Genomic DNA, 14318 nt, shown 5'->3' with positions numbered 1-14318 from the left:
GGTAGTTGCGCCGCTGGTCCTTGCCCGGGTAGTGAGTGTGGCGCAGGGCGGCGTCCTTGCTTGTGTCCTTCGCTCCTCCATCCTCACCCTTGTCCTCTTCTTCTTTCACCCAGCGTTTGGTGTCGAGGGAGCCGTCCTCGTTCGGGGCGTCGCTCGTGTTAATTTCTGCCGACCGGGAAGTAAGCGCACTAAGCCTCGATCGAAAAAACAACAAAAAGGAACATCGTGGATCCGGAAAGTGTTTGCAGCACTTGACTTTTTGGACCTTATTTTCTGTTCTGGCCCTTAACATCCTGCGCATGTGAGGAAGACAGTGGAAACTGTCAATCTCCAATTTGCACTCGTCCGAACAAAAGAACCGCCTTATATACGTACGTCCATATATTCTGCGCTAAGGTGACGGACGAGTAATGGGGAAGAAAAAACCCGCTCCCCAACCCACCGTCTTGTGCGAGGATGCCGTCGGCACAGACCTCGGCCCACCAGCACGCACACGCACGCTTGCCAGTGGTCCTGTCGCCGCCACAGCGAGCGAAGACCCCGGTCGGCGGTTACGCCGGAAGCCAGCGGCGGAAACGTCACGCGCTTACACTTGCTCCATTCCGATTTGCTTATCATTTCAATCCCACTTTGAACAAAAGGTGCATTTCTTTCTTTACGTCTACACGTTTACTCTGCGCGCGCATGAAAAGTTCTTCAACACACTTGAGCCAACTTCAAAGCAAGTCAACCCATGCAGATTGCATTTTTCAGCAGCCGGGCAATCACACAAATGGGCTTACACTTCTTTAAAGTAGCTTTTCTCCATTTTTCGTTTCTTTCTCAGGCTCACAACTTGCTTGCTTTGTTACGTGAACGCATTCCGATACACCCGAATGGCAAAAGCCCGGCCGCGGCTGGCTGGCTGGCTGGCGGGCGGGCGGGCCTTGTCGTTTGCCGTTTGCCGTTTGCCGTTTGATGCAAACCTCGTGAAAAAGTGCATTGGCGAGCCCGCTCTCCCAAGTCTGGACTTCCGAGCCCTGCGCGGCGGCGGCGGCGGCTGCGGCGGTCTTCTTGGCTGCGGCGCCTTTCTTGGCAGCCTTGGGAGCCATTCTTGCCTGCCGGGACTGGAAATTAAGTTAAAATTGCAACTCGACCGCGTGGGTGGCGTCTTCTTGGCGTCCGTGTTGCCAGGACAACCACACGGGAAGTCGCCTCGGGTAACACGCAAGCAGTTACGCAGGTTGGTGGCTAACTTTCATTCCCCGTCCACTAGATAGCAGCAGAGAATCATTGGTTGGGTTGAGGCGAGGCCAGGCAAGCCGCGGCAAGCCGCGGCAAGGCGTGCTTCTGCCATTGTGGATCAAGCTCAGCAAAGTGACTGACAACATTCAGGTAACGAGGACACGGGGTATGTATAGCAATTGCATTTATTAGCCTGAATAACACAAAACAAAATATGGACAAGAACGATGATTGATTGATTGATTGATTGATTGATTGATTGATTGATTGATTGATTGACGACCCTGGCCAAAGCACGGGAATCGTGTGCGTGCATTTTGGTTTCGCCGTTGTTTGTCAACACTCGGTGTCGACTGGCCGAGCCACCCTACCTCGTAGCAAAGTGAAATGGAACGGAGTAGCAATTCTATTGACAATGTACTTTTGACATGTTTGAGACAGTCCACCAAAATCCCGGAGCAAACAGTTTCGTTTCTCTCACCAGTTCTACCAGTTCTACGGCATGTTTGTGATGTAAAAGGAAGCTAAGCTCACAGTAATCATCTCTACTCGAGAACTCGCGTCTCCTTTGGGAAGGAAGCGGCATAGGATGATAGCACCGCAAAGACCTTTTCCAATTGATCCAAAGCAAGACCACCTTTTGAAAGAGCGCGGTGACGTCGATCACCTAGCTGCGTGCCCTCAGCTTGTCGACGTCCACTAGATCTTGGGACTGGTCGATGCCCCGCCTCCAGCACCTCAAGCGAGGGGCGCTCAGCCTTGCTTTGGCGCCCCCTGCAGGCTGCTCCCAACGCTGCAAGTCGCAGCAAGAGCCACAAGAGGCAGGCAGGATTTCTTCAGAAACCGATTCATATGTTCCCGCCTGCATGGCTTCCTTCTCCTCCGGACGGGTTGAGGTTGAGGTTGAGGTTGGGGTTGGGGTTGAGCAAGAGCAAGAGCAAGAGCAAGAGCAAGAGCAAGAGCAAGAGTCTGAAGGACTTGTTAGCTTGTTTGGCGATTGCTCAGACGGTTCACTCGGTCCGCTTGTCGGTTATTCAGCTTTCAGTCGGTCGCTTTCTTGATAAATGGTCGGTTGTTAACTTTGATTGAAGTTTGGGGGTAAGGGGCAAGTTACTTCTTGAGGGAACGCAACGACAAGGAAACAAAGTCTGTCGCAAAGTCATTGTCAAGCAGCCTCGTAAAATGAAAAAGCAGACTTTCTTATCGGAAATGGCGCCACCTTCTGGGCTTTGGGCGTGGCCGTCTGTTGTGCGAGAAAATCAAGGTGATCCCTTTGCGTTCAGGTTCATGCTTTGGGAAAGATGGATATGAAAATCAAGGAGCTGCTGTTGGAAACACTGGAAGACCTGGGGCAGGAGGACTTCAAGAAGTTCAAGTACCATATGCGTCTGCCTAAGAGCAAAAAAGAAAAGGCAGACCGGACTGACATCGCCGAACAGCTGATAAACACGCACGGCAACAACGCGGGAGAGGAGACCATCCAGATTCTGGAGAAGATCAACAACTACGACCTGGCCCAGAAGCTGCGCGACAACCCGGCGCTAATCATAGGTAAGGTGAACGTGGCTTCTGGTGGAGAAGGGGGGGGAGGTTGGCGGAAAGCAGCTTACCTGAAAACTCTAAGGTGATACAAACGGTGGCAACAGCTCTTGCCTCCTTCCTCGAGGGGAAGCGGCGGCACGGCTGCGGAACGCTTGCGGCCGGGCCTAAAGACCACACGGGATCTCCTTCTGCGGCCTCAGGTAGCATCTCCTCAGTGGATCGCAAGCAGATCGGCAAATCCAAGCGGGAGCTGCAAGACAAGCTGCGGAAGAGCTACCTCACCGTTCCCGAGGGCAACACGGGGCACAGCCGGCGGGAGCCTCTGGAGGACGTCTACACCGAGCTCAACATTACCCGCGGCGTCGCCGGTCTCCCCGACAAGCAGCACGAGGTCCTTCAGATGGAGATGTGCGGCGTGGCCGAGGAGGAGTCCATCCAGCCGTGCGACATCTTCCAAAGCCAGAAGCCCCTTCGCACGATGCTCACCGTGGGCTTCGCGGGCATCGGGAAGACCTTCCTGGTGCGCAAGTTTGTCCTGGACTGGGCCAGCGGGAGAACCAACACAGACGTGGACTTCATCTTTCCCTTCGCCTTCCGCGAGTTGAACTTGGAGGAGACGGAAAGCTTTTCGCTGGCAGAGCTCATCCGACTCTTTGTCTGGGAGAGCAAGGCCATCAAGAAGCTGGACGACATCTTGGTCAGTCTGCAAGAGTCGGGCAACCGCCACTACCGGTCCAGCAGCATCAAGATGTTGTTCATCCTGGACGGCCTGGACGAGTCCCGCCTCAAACTGGACCTGAGCGACGAGCGCAAGGTGGACCCGGACGTGACCCGAGCCTACCCCGTGGAGGTGCTCCTGGCGCATCTCATCAAAGGGAACTTGCTTCCCTGCGCCCGGGTTTGGATCACCACGCGGCCCCGGGCGGCCCACGACGTCCCGCCGCGCCTGGTGGACGGCAGAACCGAGGTGAAAGGCTTCAGCGACTCCCAGAGGCTGGACTACTTCAGGAAGAGGTTCCCCGCCGAGGAGGACGTCATCAAGCACATCCAGAAGTCCCGCACCATTTTCATCATGTGCCACTTGCCCGTCTTCTGCTGGCTCACCGCCATCGTGCTCCGAGATCATCGGGAACACGGAAAGGCGCTGCCCGAAAGCCTGACCGAGATGTACACAGAGTTCCTGCTCTGGTCCACGGAGCGAGACAGCCAGAAGAGCACGAAGTACGTCAAAGCGCTGGCCAAGCTGGCTTTTCGGCACCTGATGAAAAAGCAACAGATCTTCTACGAGAGCGACTTGCGGGAAAGCGGCTTGGATTACCCGCAGGGCGCAAAACACTGGGGAGTCTTCACCGTGGTCTTCAGGGAGGTACCCCCGCTCAAGAAATACCACGGCCGCAAGATGTTTCAGTTCATCCACCTGACCGTCCAGGAATATCTGGCCGCTCTCTACGTGATGATGAGCCTGTTCCAGGACAATAGGAACGTGCTGGATGATTCCAGGTGGACGCTGAAAGGCCTCTTGATGCCTTGGAAGAACCCGCTCACTCAGGTACACAAGGCGGCCTTCCGCAAAGCCTCCAAGAGTGAGGGAAACCTGGACTTGTTCCTCCGCTTCCTGCTGGGCCTCTCCTTGCAGTGCAACCAGGACCTCCTGGGTGAGCTGCTGAAGGCTCCCAAGGACTTCAGACACAGCAAGGCAAAAACGGTCCGCTTGATCAAGCGACGGATCAAGCGGAACTCTCCCGAGGAGAACATCAACTTGTTCTACTGCCTGAACGAGCTGAAGGACGAGTCGCTGCTGGAGCAGATCCAACAATACCTAAAAGGGGGGCAATTGTCCACGGAGGACCTACCTCCGGCCATGTGGTCGGCCCTGGTCTTCCTCTTGCGGGCTTCCGACGAAGCAACGAGTTGCTTCGATCTCCGGAAATACGCTCCGTCCGAGAAGGGGCTCCTGATGCTGCTGCCGGTGGTCAAGGCTTCTCAAAAATCGGTGTAGGTGCCGTCGAGCCAGCACCTTGAACCGGCCGCGCACGTGTCAGCCCAAACCCTCTTGTCTTCTCAGGCTCATTAAATGCAAGCTGAGCAAGAAAAGCTGCAAGGGGCTGGCCTCCGTTCTAAGCTCGTCCCGCACCCTGAGGGAGCTGGATCTCAGCAACAACAAATTGTACGACGACGGGCTGGAGGCGCTCGCCGCCGGACTGGCAAAGCCGCAGTGCACCTTGCAAGTTCTCAGGTAAGGCTCTCCTCGAGCCAGCCCAGGAACCTTGGGCTTGTGTCAGCCGCCCTCTTGTCTTCTCAGGCTCCAGGGCTGTAACCTGAGCAAGAAAAGCTGCGAGGCGCTGGCCTCTGTTCTAAGCTCGCCCTGCAACCTGAGGGAGCTGCATCTCGGCCAGAACGACTTGGACGACGACGGGCTGGAGGCGCTCGTCGCCGGACTGGCAAAGCCGGAGTGCACCTTGCAAGTTCTCGGGTAAGGCTCTCCTCGAGCCGGCCGGCCCGAGAACCTTGGGCTTGTGTCAGCCGCCTTCTTGTCTTCTCAGGCTCCAGTGGTGCAAGCTGAGCAAGAAAAGCTGCGAGGCGCTGGCCTCTGTTCTAAGCTCGTCCCGCACCCTGAGGGAGCTGGATCTCAGCAACAACAAATTGTACGACGACGGGCTGGAGGCGCTCGCCGCCGGACTGGCAAAGCCGCAGTGCACCTTGCAAGTTCTCGGGTAAGGCTCTCCTCGAGCCAGCCCAGGAACCTTGGGCTTGTGTCAGCCGCCCTCTTGTCTTCTCAGGCTCCAGTGGTGCGAGATCGGCACGCAAGGATGCATCTCACTGGCCAAGGCTCTCCGGTCCAACCCCTCCCACCTCCAACAGCTGAACCTGGCCTTGAATGACCCCGGAAAGGAAGGAAAGCGGGTCTTGGAGGAGGTCCAAATGGATTCTCGCTGCAGTCTGAAGATTGCGCGGTAGGTTCCAAACATCTTCCGGGGCGCCGTTGAAGAAAACGGCTTCCAAAAAGTCGCTCGCGCCTAGCTCCGAAAACAGATTGAATAAAGTAGAGAAGCACGCATGAAATCCACGGAAGGAACATTTGAAGCATATAAAGAGGAGATTTCTCCAGTTTGAAAGAAGACGGAACGAGACATTTTGGGATATGTGATGGACCAAGAAATGCTTTGATACTGACTTCATGATGCGCACTTTGACATAAGAAATGTTTTGGGCTATATTGCCTGAATGAAGTGTTCAATGCATGCCTGGTGTTTTTCTCAAACGCTGAATGCTTGATTCTATCTATCTAGGCCCTAGATAGATAGACCCTAGATTCTAGGGTGTATGATTGATGTGACGTCATGGCCGCCAGCCCTGGATCCTCGGAGAGACCTCTGAGCACGGACGGGTGCAGAAGCTCGTGAAGGATCCGTTTCCCTGCCTGGAGCGTTTGGCTGAGGCCGCCCGCTGTCCAAAAGGAAAGGGCAAAGCGTGTGCCGTGCTCAATTTGTTCCTCCGTGAATCAAAAGCTCATCCGGTGATCAAACCCGGAGAAATGGCAATCGCAACAAGAACCCGGCTCGGCACGACGAGGTCAAATGATGAAACGGAGGTTCAGCTGGAAACCTTGGGCGCTAAATCAAGAGACCTGGTTCCACCACTTGGTGGCAGTCATTTGATAATAGATAAGAATGAACGACATTGAATGAATCAAGAAATGAAGTATCGTTCGTTTAATAATAGTGTATCATATTTATAGTCGTTGCCGAGTGCCCAGGACGCACGCACACCTCTTTGCCTGTTTTGTGACGATGTTTTACCGGTTCCCGCCCGACCGCCCTCCTTCGGCCCGCGCTGTTTACCGAACAGGACTAAAGTGCCCTTGGGCCCGTTTTGGGCCCGTGTGGCGGACGGCGCATTTTTGTTGCGCAGTACCCACCTTGGCCACGAGGGCCAGCGTAAAGGCAATTCATTGCTACGTAGGTTCAATGACTGAATCGACTTCAATGTGTCGATTCTTGCAGAGGATAAAGAATATGCGAGTATCGTGACGTGTTCTAACATTTATTTGCGTGAAGGGTTATTGGCGCCAGTTGTTAGCGCCTCTATGGATATTCCATGATAAGATGGCAGGGGCATGCAAAAGGCAAAGTGGTTGGAAACGTGCCTTGCAATTGTCTTTTGTGTTGTTTCAGGTGATCGCTCACCTTCTTGCACTTTTTTGCCAACGTTGTCAATGTTGAATTTGGTCAGGGTTCACAAAAGGTTGCAAAGACTGCGAAAGGCTTCTTCTTGTCGTCGAGAAATGTGGAATCTTTGAGAAAAACCTCTGCAAATGTCTTTGTGAACTTTAACAACCCCTGACCCCAAAAATTATGTAGACTCGCGTGGCCCCGCCAACTCATTATAATAACTCCAAAGACGAGACCGTTTGGTCCGCCTATTCAATGCCGTCCAAATGTCCGGGTGGTCCTCGGCTTTCTTAGGAGGCCTTGGCCACGCCGACCAACGCCGGCCTGAGGGTGCGCCCGTGAAGCTTGTAGCCCACTTTGGTCACGGCGGTGACGGTGCCGGGCTCCTTCCCCTCGGCGGGGGCGTGGAAGAGCGCCTCGTGCTCGTACGGGTCGAACTTGTGGCCGTACGGGTTGAGCCTGACCAGGCTGTGCTTGGCAAACACCTTCTGGATCTGGACCTCCGTCATCACCAGGCCATCGTAGAGGTTCTTCAGGTGAGGGTTCCGGCTGGTCACTTCCTCCGCCGGCACGCTTTCCTTGGCCTTCTCCAAAATGTCGGCGACGTCCAGCAGGTCTTCGCAGAAGCCCTGGATACCTGACGACGCAACAGATGGCAAAATACGGATTACGTGGCCGCCGCCGCCGCCGCCGCACATCAGTAGAGTGTTTCACTCGTGTCGTCTTCACCGTAGAGTTTAGCTTCCTGAATCATCCTCTGACTTCTTGTCCGCAGGTTCTCCATGTCCGCCAAGGCTCGTTTGTATTTGTCCTGCGGAGCGGTCGCTCGGGTAAGGCTTTTAGAGGAGGCGACGAGGCTTACGCCAGACTTGCACGGGACTTACGGTCATCTCCTCGAGCTGCTCCCCCAACTGCGTCTTCTCGGCCAGGACCTTCTCCGTCGCGCTCTGCTCGGCGGTCTCCTCCTGCTCTGAGCCGTGTCCGTTCTTCTGCCGAGTGGCTGTGCATAACCGCCGCGGGGATGCTCTGGGAACACGCAAAGAAAGAGCAGACCTGGAACTTCATTGCCCGTGATGTAGTGTTCCCCACAGTGCTTTCTTACTTTCGTTCTTGTCAAATACACCCCACCCCCCAAAACAACATGACAAGCCTAACTGACCTTAACTCTGCGTATTAAGGAAGGTCAGTCAGATGACGTAACCACGCGACGACGATGACGTCATCGGCGGCGCGACCGAGTCGTGTTCCATAACTACCCTTCGCGAACGAACGAACGAAGGATAAAGTCCATTTCTTGAAGTCCCAGCAGTCATCTCGGCGGCATCTCCAGGTAATACAGTATACGCATTTCCTTTCCTATCTAAGGCCATGTTCACTCATAACATCACGCTCTCTCGCGTGGCCTAGGTTTACACGCACCGAACACGTCGACATACTTTTAAAGTCGAGACGAAATCGGTCACTAACCTCACAACGTGGCGCAAAGCTCCGAACGAGAGGCTCCGTATGCACATGTTGGCCATTTTCCGTCTTAATTCGGCCAGCGAGAAGCTTCCTCTGGCTTCCTCTGGACAGGACAGACGCTCGGGAGCTAGCTGATGGCCGACGTCGTACAGGCTAACCAATCGTGTGTCACAAGAGGCGGGACATAGATGCTTCCGACCAATCGCGTTCGGGATAAGATGTAGTTTGGTTGCTCTTGAGCAAACGTCAAATCAACGCGTGATCAAGGGCAGTTGAGTTGACAAAAAGTCAATCATCCACAGTGAGAATTGGCTGCAAATGATGAAATCATTCATATCTATGTGTTTTTTAACGGACAAACGTGGCGTTGGAGTTGAAACGACAATAGTTGTGTCATTGAAAAAAAAAATACACCGGTAAAAATGAAATGACAAAACTGAGTCAAAGAGACTTTGGCTTGCCAGTCGTCTGAACAACTTCGCAATATTGTCAAGTGAGTGAGTGTTTACTCGGGTCACAAGCAGCGACGAACAGGGCAAAATAATCAATAAATATCAATAGTTTTATGTATCAATCGATAAAGCCCTCCCCTCAAGTCAACCAAGTTCTTTGGCGGCAGCACAAATTGCGTGCCGATCCCGGTCGGTGGATGTCGTCTGTTGGTACGTTATGGTTTTGATAGCATTCCGTTTCGATCAGATACTGTCTACCTCACTCGCGCCGAAAACAATGACGTTCTGTTGTAGGAAGAATAGAGCTTGATAGTGAACCGGACTTTCCCAACGTGTTTTGTTTTGCGCCATTGCCGGTCGGTCGGCTTGGCGCATCCGCGACACACTCAAGTTGATTTGCCACCGCTCATTACTTGTGTTTCAAAGAAGGAGTCGATGAAACTGTCAATTTGACCTGCTTTTATTGGATGTTAGTTATCACACCAAACGCTCGCAGAACGTGGAAGAGGAAGCGAGAATGCCTGCCACGCCATGGCACCGCCCGCTCGCTCGCCCGCCAAGATACGCTCGGTCAAACGACGGCGGCAAAATGAAAAGGAGGGCAAAACCGCTGCAGGTGAAGAACAGCCGCTCTTCACCGTGCGTGTTTGCGGCAATGGAAAGAAATCAAATGGTCGTCCTTAGTGTGCATGAGGTCTTCCGCGGCCCCTCCCGCCACCCGGGGGCGCGTCGACAGCGCGGCGCGGGTTCTTGATGGTCTCGTCGACAGACAGGATGAGGCAGGCCGCCTCAGAGGCTGCCGTCAGCGCGTTGATGCGGACCACGGACGGCTCCCACACGCAGGCGGCGAAGTTATCGGCGATGTCCTCCTTGTTGATGTCCACGCCGTACCACATGCCGCCCTGCGGTGGGGAGGTAAGGGTTAACGCCGGTCGGGGCGGGTGGCCCGATTCCACGTAGCAGCGTCCTACCTGAGCGTGTTTGGCACGCAGCTTGTTGAGGATGTTGGTGGCATCAAAGCCGGCGTTGTCGCACAGCTGTCTGGGGATGATCTCCAGGGCCTTGGCGTAGGCGCCGATCAGCAGCTGCTGCTTCCCCGGGATGCTTCTGGAATAACAGCGCAGGTACTTGGACAGCTCCATCTCCACGGCTCCTCCGCCCGCAACCACCGAGTCGTTCTGCAAAAGACGAGCGAGCGAGGCCGTCAAATCTTCCCGGCGGGAAGGGAAGAGCTTTGGCCGTCGGGCCCACCTTGATGGCTCTCCGCACGATCATGATGGCGTCGTGCAGCGAGCGCTCCGTCTCCTCGGTGAACTGCTCGGCTCCGCCTCGCAGGATGATGGTGCACGTCTTGGCCTTGGGGCAGCCCTTGAACAAGTTGTACCTACGCCAGGCCAGAGATGGGCGATGGATGGATGGATGTATGGTCGGTCGGTCAGTCAGCCGCTTGGCCACGGGACCCGAGCGGCCCGAGACGCTGCTAACCTTTCTCCGCCGATTTGGACCTCCTCGAAGAGCTCGCACTGGCCCAAGACGTCATCGGTCAGATTGCCCACCGACGTCTGGATGGAGCCCCCGCAGGCCTGCATATCACACGACAGCTCGCCATTAGCGATGGAGCAGCCCTGTCTGCCTCCCTGCCTCCCTCCCTCCCTCCGATGGCGTCAAAAACTCTGGCACGCCCGTCTTTGAGCGGCCCAATTTGCAAGGACACATTTCCAATCCAACTGAACGGGCCCAGATCTGAGATGGAACGCGAGATATCCCAGCAAACGTTTTCACCCGGAAAGGTCGCGACACTACGTTTGAGGAGGGGGAACCGCTGTCAGAGTTCTGCTCTCTGTCCTACCATCATGGTCCTCTTCAAGTCTTCCTCCTGGACCCTCCCGGCACAGAACAGGTCTCTGTCGGCAAAGTACTGGGTGGCCACGTCGCCGATGGGCAACTTGGACAGAACCACTTTGGCTCCCGACCGGTGGATCTTCTCCAGCTTGTCGTAAAGGATGTTCCACTCGGCGTCCACGATGGCTTGGTAGTCCTGCGGATGCGAGGCAAAAGGGGTGAAGGACGGAAGCGGACTCCGGCGCCGCCCCGCGTCAAAGTCTGCCTGCGTACCTCCACGGACTTCACCCGAACCTCGGCGTTGTCCTTCTCGGCCTTCAGCTCCAGCTCGACGTTGAGCAGCGCGATCTTGGGATTCTCGTAGCACTTGGGCTGCATCTCGAAGCCGGCGTAGGAGAAGGTCTTCTTGAAGGCCACCCCGGAAATCAACTGGGAATCCTGAGTTTGGGGCGGGGCGCGCGCACGACACCAGGGAACAAAGTCAAAAGTGGTGCTCTGCTGGAGGAAAGGAAAGAACACCCACCTCCAGACCCCCTCCCTGGACCTTCTTGATGCCAATCATCTTGAGGGACAGCAGTTCGTCCAGGGACATGACGGCGTCCACCACCATCTTGGAGAAGAACTCCTTTTGGCCGGCAATCAGCTTGGAGTTGAGCGCCGTGGCTGCGCACTTTTCCAGCAACTGTCGCTGCTCCCTGAGGAGAGCGCCGCCGCCGCCGCCGCGGAGGTAAGAAAGAGCCTTGGAGCACAACTTGCAGGACGGGCAAATGCTCACCGCTTGTCGTCTTTCTTGACGGGAACGGCGATCTCCTTGATCTTGTCCACAGCCAGATTGGTGGCGGTGCGGAACGCTCGGATGATGGTCTGAGGGTGGAGCCCCTCCTCCACGTAGGGCTTCAGCTGCTTCAGGAACTCGGCGGCCAGGAGCGTGACCGAGGTGGTGCCGTCCCCGACCTGAGTCCAGGTACAAAGAGACATTTTCAACCGGGGAAAGAAGCGACCCCGTCCTGGCAATTTCCACGCCAGAGTTAAGACGACGACCGCAACTGGAATGAAGCGGGAGCTTCATTTCATCCAACATCGACATTTGGGTTAGCCCGTTGGGTCTGGAATTGTGCAACCCTTGCCACCACTGCGGATAGAAACATGACCTCGGCGTCCTGAGAGCGGGCAATGTCCACCAGGGTCTTGGCTGCGGGATGGACCACGTCCAGCAGCTTCAGGATGGTGGCCCCGTCGTTGGAGATGGTGGCTTTACCTGGAAAGCACAGAGAGAGCTTCCTTTAGAGCGTAGGATGGGTTTGGGACCGCGCGCCACGACGCCCTTCCTTTGGGCTCGGCGCCGAGGCCGTTCCCTGGCCGGCCGGCCGGCCGACTCACCTCTGCTGTCGACCATGAGTTTGTCCATCCCTCTGGGCCCCAGGGTTGTCCGCACAGCCTCAGATATGACCTAAGAGACGCACGCAGAGAGGCGCACGCAGATTCCTTCAGTCAAAGGCTCGCTCGCTCGCAAGCTAGAGCCACGAGATGCGCAGACCTGGCAAGCATTGATGTTACTGATGAGCTGGGGGATTCCCTGAGAAGTGTCTGTCCCCTCCTTCAGCAAGATCACCGGTGTGGGCTGTGGACAGACAACAACGGGATCAAAGTGCGGCACATCAGTCATGCGTTCGTTCGTTCTTTCTTTCATTGTGTGTGCGTCTCCGTCATCGGGCTGCCAGTATTTGGGCGCCTCTTCTCTTTGCGGGTGGCTCCGCTCGCTTCCTCCTCAGCTTTTCATCATCCCAATAACGGGGCTAGCGGCTAAGGCAAGAAGCACACGTGCAAGAGCCACGACGTACTTCAAGTGATCCACTGCGGAAGTGGCATTTCATTTCCGATCGTTTCATTCTATCTCGCCTGCCTTATTGTCATCACGGGACTCAGTTAGCCTTCCGATGCTAAGGCGATTTTTGGGCCTTTCGCATCGTCATCTGTTGAAAGATTGGCTCCCCGCTAGTAGGAAGCGTATTGTGTTCCATCTCGGCTTCTTTTCGAGCGTGAAGCCAGCCGCCAAACACTGCGATGCACGCGGATTGTACGTCGGAGAGGGGCCTCACCATCATCTTTGCAGTTTCTTCCAGAAGCTTGGGACCGGCATGAACTCCCACAATGCTTTGCGGTGAGGCGTTCACGTGCATGAGGGAGGGGAAACTTGTGACGTCAGAAAGCCTTTGTATATTGCGCCACTTGAAATGAGTGGAGGTCATGAATGAACGAGCTTGTGCTTTGCCTCGCTAATGTATTTCGTCAAGTACAAATGTCTTGTTATTTCACTTTATTACTGACGTCTTGAACGAAAGGTCCACCCAGCGTGATGCGACAGCAATGACGCAATTAGCCGCTTGCCGAATTCGTTTTCCGAATTTTGAGGCGATTGCATAAAACAAACTAATTTAAAAAGAAGCGAGCGACGAAGCCCAATATCATGGTTACAGAAAAGTGATGATATCCGCCATTAAAGATGCGGAAGCAACTTTCCGAGCAAGATTGCGTGGGAGGTGACAAACAGTCTTCGTGAACGCAGCCTGAGTGACGTCGCAGTGCGCCGGACGAATGCAGGAGCCTCTGATTGGTCCGAGACTCTGACGATGGGTTCTTTTGAAGAGCGCTCGATTTAGGAAAGCCCACAAATTAGACGTGTTCGACGCACTTTCAAAGGCGTTGCAGACACGCCAAACAGCAAATCGATGAATCTTTAGCGGGAGTCCGCCCCGCCCCGCCCCGCTCCGAGCAGCCTGTAGTTAGTTAGGGGCGGGCAGAGTTTAGACGTTGTTTGTGACGTCATATTGTCTTTGTTTACCTTCGCTGCAGTCAAGGAGAAGATTGTTTTCTAAATATTGCTCCCGTGCCTTTAACGCTGCTTTCCTCAAAAGCACAACATTCCAGATTTTTCAAGGACGAAAGTATGCATTCATCAACTTTGTGTTTGTGCGCGCGTGTGTGTCAGCGAGGAGGGGGACCGATCAATTAGCAGCAAATGAAATCAAAACCATTTCAATATTTGAAAAAAAAGTGGAGACATTTGTCATTGTAGTCGTGACACAAAGTCGATGCAAAATTTGTCTGAACTTTGACGCCGATGCTCCCGCCGCTCTTTTGCCTTGTCCAGATCTGTTTGTTTCCTTGTTTAAATGTCCTTGTTTCGGTTCGCGTGTCCGTGTGCTCGCCCCTCCCCTCCCCTCCTGTGTCTGCTCACAATCTATGGAATTGTTATCACCTGCCTCTGGTGACCTGTTTTCTATTTAAGTCCTGTCTGCGTGTCGCACTTGTGGTTGGATTGTTCTCATCCCGGTGTTTCTCCTTGCCCGTCTCCTTGTTTCTAGTCTGCTGGCACGGCACCACCAAGTCGTTGGTCCACGGCGGCTATAATAGAAACAAGTCTTTTGTTTTCCACACAGGTGTGCCAGAGCACGTGGCTTCTGCTCTCCAGTCCATTTTTTGTTCTCTTCCAAATTCCAACCTCAGACACCACCATCTGGACAGCTCCCGCAGCTGTCGCTGGTTTTTGGTGGTGGGGGCGACAACGAGGGCGCCTTCTACCACGACGTGAGCGCCGTGGCCGTGAAGGAGCTTTGTGCCG

The 14318-nt window shown here is 54.8% G+C and overlaps 4 protein-coding genes across 8 annotated transcripts in view; 1 reads left to right on the top strand and 3 right to left on the bottom strand.

Moving 5' to 3' along the window:
* LOC147059868 (uncharacterized) overlaps positions 1–1091 on the bottom strand; it is a 1542-nt gene extending 451 nt beyond the window's left edge. The window contains exons 1-3 of the mRNA XM_085906586.1: positions 952–1091; positions 443–513; positions 1–165 (exon numbers count right to left, since the gene is read on the bottom strand). The exon at positions 1–165 is cut by the window's left edge and continues 451 nt beyond it. Coding sequence (XP_085762712.1) covers positions 1–165; positions 443–513; positions 952–1091 — 376 coding nt within the window. The remainder of the gene's footprint in view (positions 166–442; positions 514–951) is intronic.
* Positions 738–14282, top strand: LOC147059865 (NACHT, LRR and PYD domains-containing protein 3-like). Of its 5 annotated transcripts, none has more exons than XM_085905160.1 (10): positions 738–1390; positions 2508–2775; positions 2871–4761; positions 4832–5002; positions 5069–5239; positions 5310–5411; positions 5547–5720; positions 6057–8268; positions 9351–12857; positions 14137–14282. In XM_085905160.1, the coding sequence occupies exons 2-8, from the start codon at positions 2526–2528 to the stop codon at positions 6061–6063; spliced, it is 2766 nt and encodes a 921-aa protein (XP_085761286.1). In that variant the 5' UTR covers positions 738–1390; positions 2508–2525; the 3' UTR covers positions 6064–8268; positions 9351–12857; positions 14137–14282. The 5 variants fall into 5 exon arrangements, with proteins under 5 accessions (XP_085761286.1, XP_085761285.1, XP_085761289.1 ...); XM_085905159.1 differs by having other exon boundaries at positions 739–1390; positions 5310–5480; XM_085905162.1 differs by having other exon boundaries at positions 741–1390; positions 2967–4761; positions 5310–5480.
* On the bottom strand, positions 6795–8569 carry grpel1 (GrpE-like 1, mitochondrial). Its single transcript, XM_085905361.1, has 4 exons — positions 8406–8569; positions 7823–7964; positions 7668–7749; positions 6795–7575 (listed from the first exon to the last, which is right to left on the bottom strand). Exons 1-4 carry the CDS (start codon positions 8459–8461, stop codon positions 7229–7231), a joined length of 627 nt encoding a protein of 208 aa, XP_085761487.1. The 5' UTR covers positions 8462–8569; the 3' UTR covers positions 6795–7228.
* cct7 (chaperonin containing TCP1, subunit 7 (eta)) lies at positions 9299–13126 on the bottom strand. The gene is made up of 12 exons (XM_085905219.1): positions 12796–13126; positions 12234–12317; positions 12077–12146; positions 11848–11954; positions 11472–11650; positions 11220–11391; positions 10970–11134; positions 10704–10892; positions 10340–10437; positions 10106–10238; positions 9826–10032; positions 9299–9756 (listed from the first exon to the last, which is right to left on the bottom strand). The coding sequence occupies exons 1-12, from the start codon at positions 12943–12945 to the stop codon at positions 9535–9537; spliced, it is 1776 nt and encodes a 591-aa protein (XP_085761345.1). The 5' UTR covers positions 12946–13126; the 3' UTR covers positions 9299–9534.
* Positions 14283–14318: the final 36 nt, after the last annotated feature.

This window comes from Syngnathus leptorhynchus, chromosome 2, assembly GCF_054491065.1.
Source record: "Syngnathus leptorhynchus isolate UIUO chromosome 2, UIUO_Slep, whole genome shotgun sequence".
NCBI lineage: Eukaryota > Metazoa > Chordata > Actinopteri > Syngnathiformes > Syngnathidae > Syngnathus > Syngnathus leptorhynchus.
This window is presented reverse-complemented; position numbering and strand designations above follow the sequence as displayed.

Coding starts and splice junctions, on each gene's coding strand:
- LOC147059865 (XM_085905159.1), top strand. CDS start 2,526: ATGGATATGAAAATCAAGGAGCTGCTGTTGGAAACACTGGAAGACCTG. Junction 4,762..4,831: donor AAGGCTTCTCAAAAATCGGT/GTAGGTGCCGTC, acceptor TTGTCTTCTCAG/GCTCATTAAATGCAAGCTGA. Junction 5,240..5,309: donor TGCACCTTGCAAGTTCTCGG/GTAAGGCTCTCC, acceptor TTGTCTTCTCAG/GCTCCAGTGGTGCAAGCTGA.
- grpel1 (XM_085905361.1), bottom strand. CDS start 8,461: ATGGCCAACATGTGCATACGGAGCCTCTCGTTCGGAGCTTTGCGCCAC. Junction 7,750..7,822: donor AGCAGCTCGAGGAGATGACC/GTAAGTCCCGTG, acceptor ACCGCTCCGCAG/GACAAATACAAACGAGCCTT. Junction 7,576..7,667: donor TCAGGAAGCTAAACTCTACG/GTGAAGACGACA, acceptor TTGCGTCGTCAG/GTATCCAGGGCTTCTGCGAA.
- cct7 (XM_085905219.1), bottom strand. CDS start 12,945: ATGACCTCCACTCATTTCAAGTGGCGCAATATACAAAGGCTTTCTGAC. Junction 11,392..11,471: donor GTCAAGAAAGACGACAAGCG/GTGAGCATTTGC, acceptor CGCTCTCCTCAG/GGAGCAGCGACAGTTGCTGG. Junction 10,239..10,339: donor GTCCAAATCGGCGGAGAAAG/GTTAGCAGCGTC, acceptor GGCCTGGCGTAG/GTACAACTTGTTCAAGGGCT.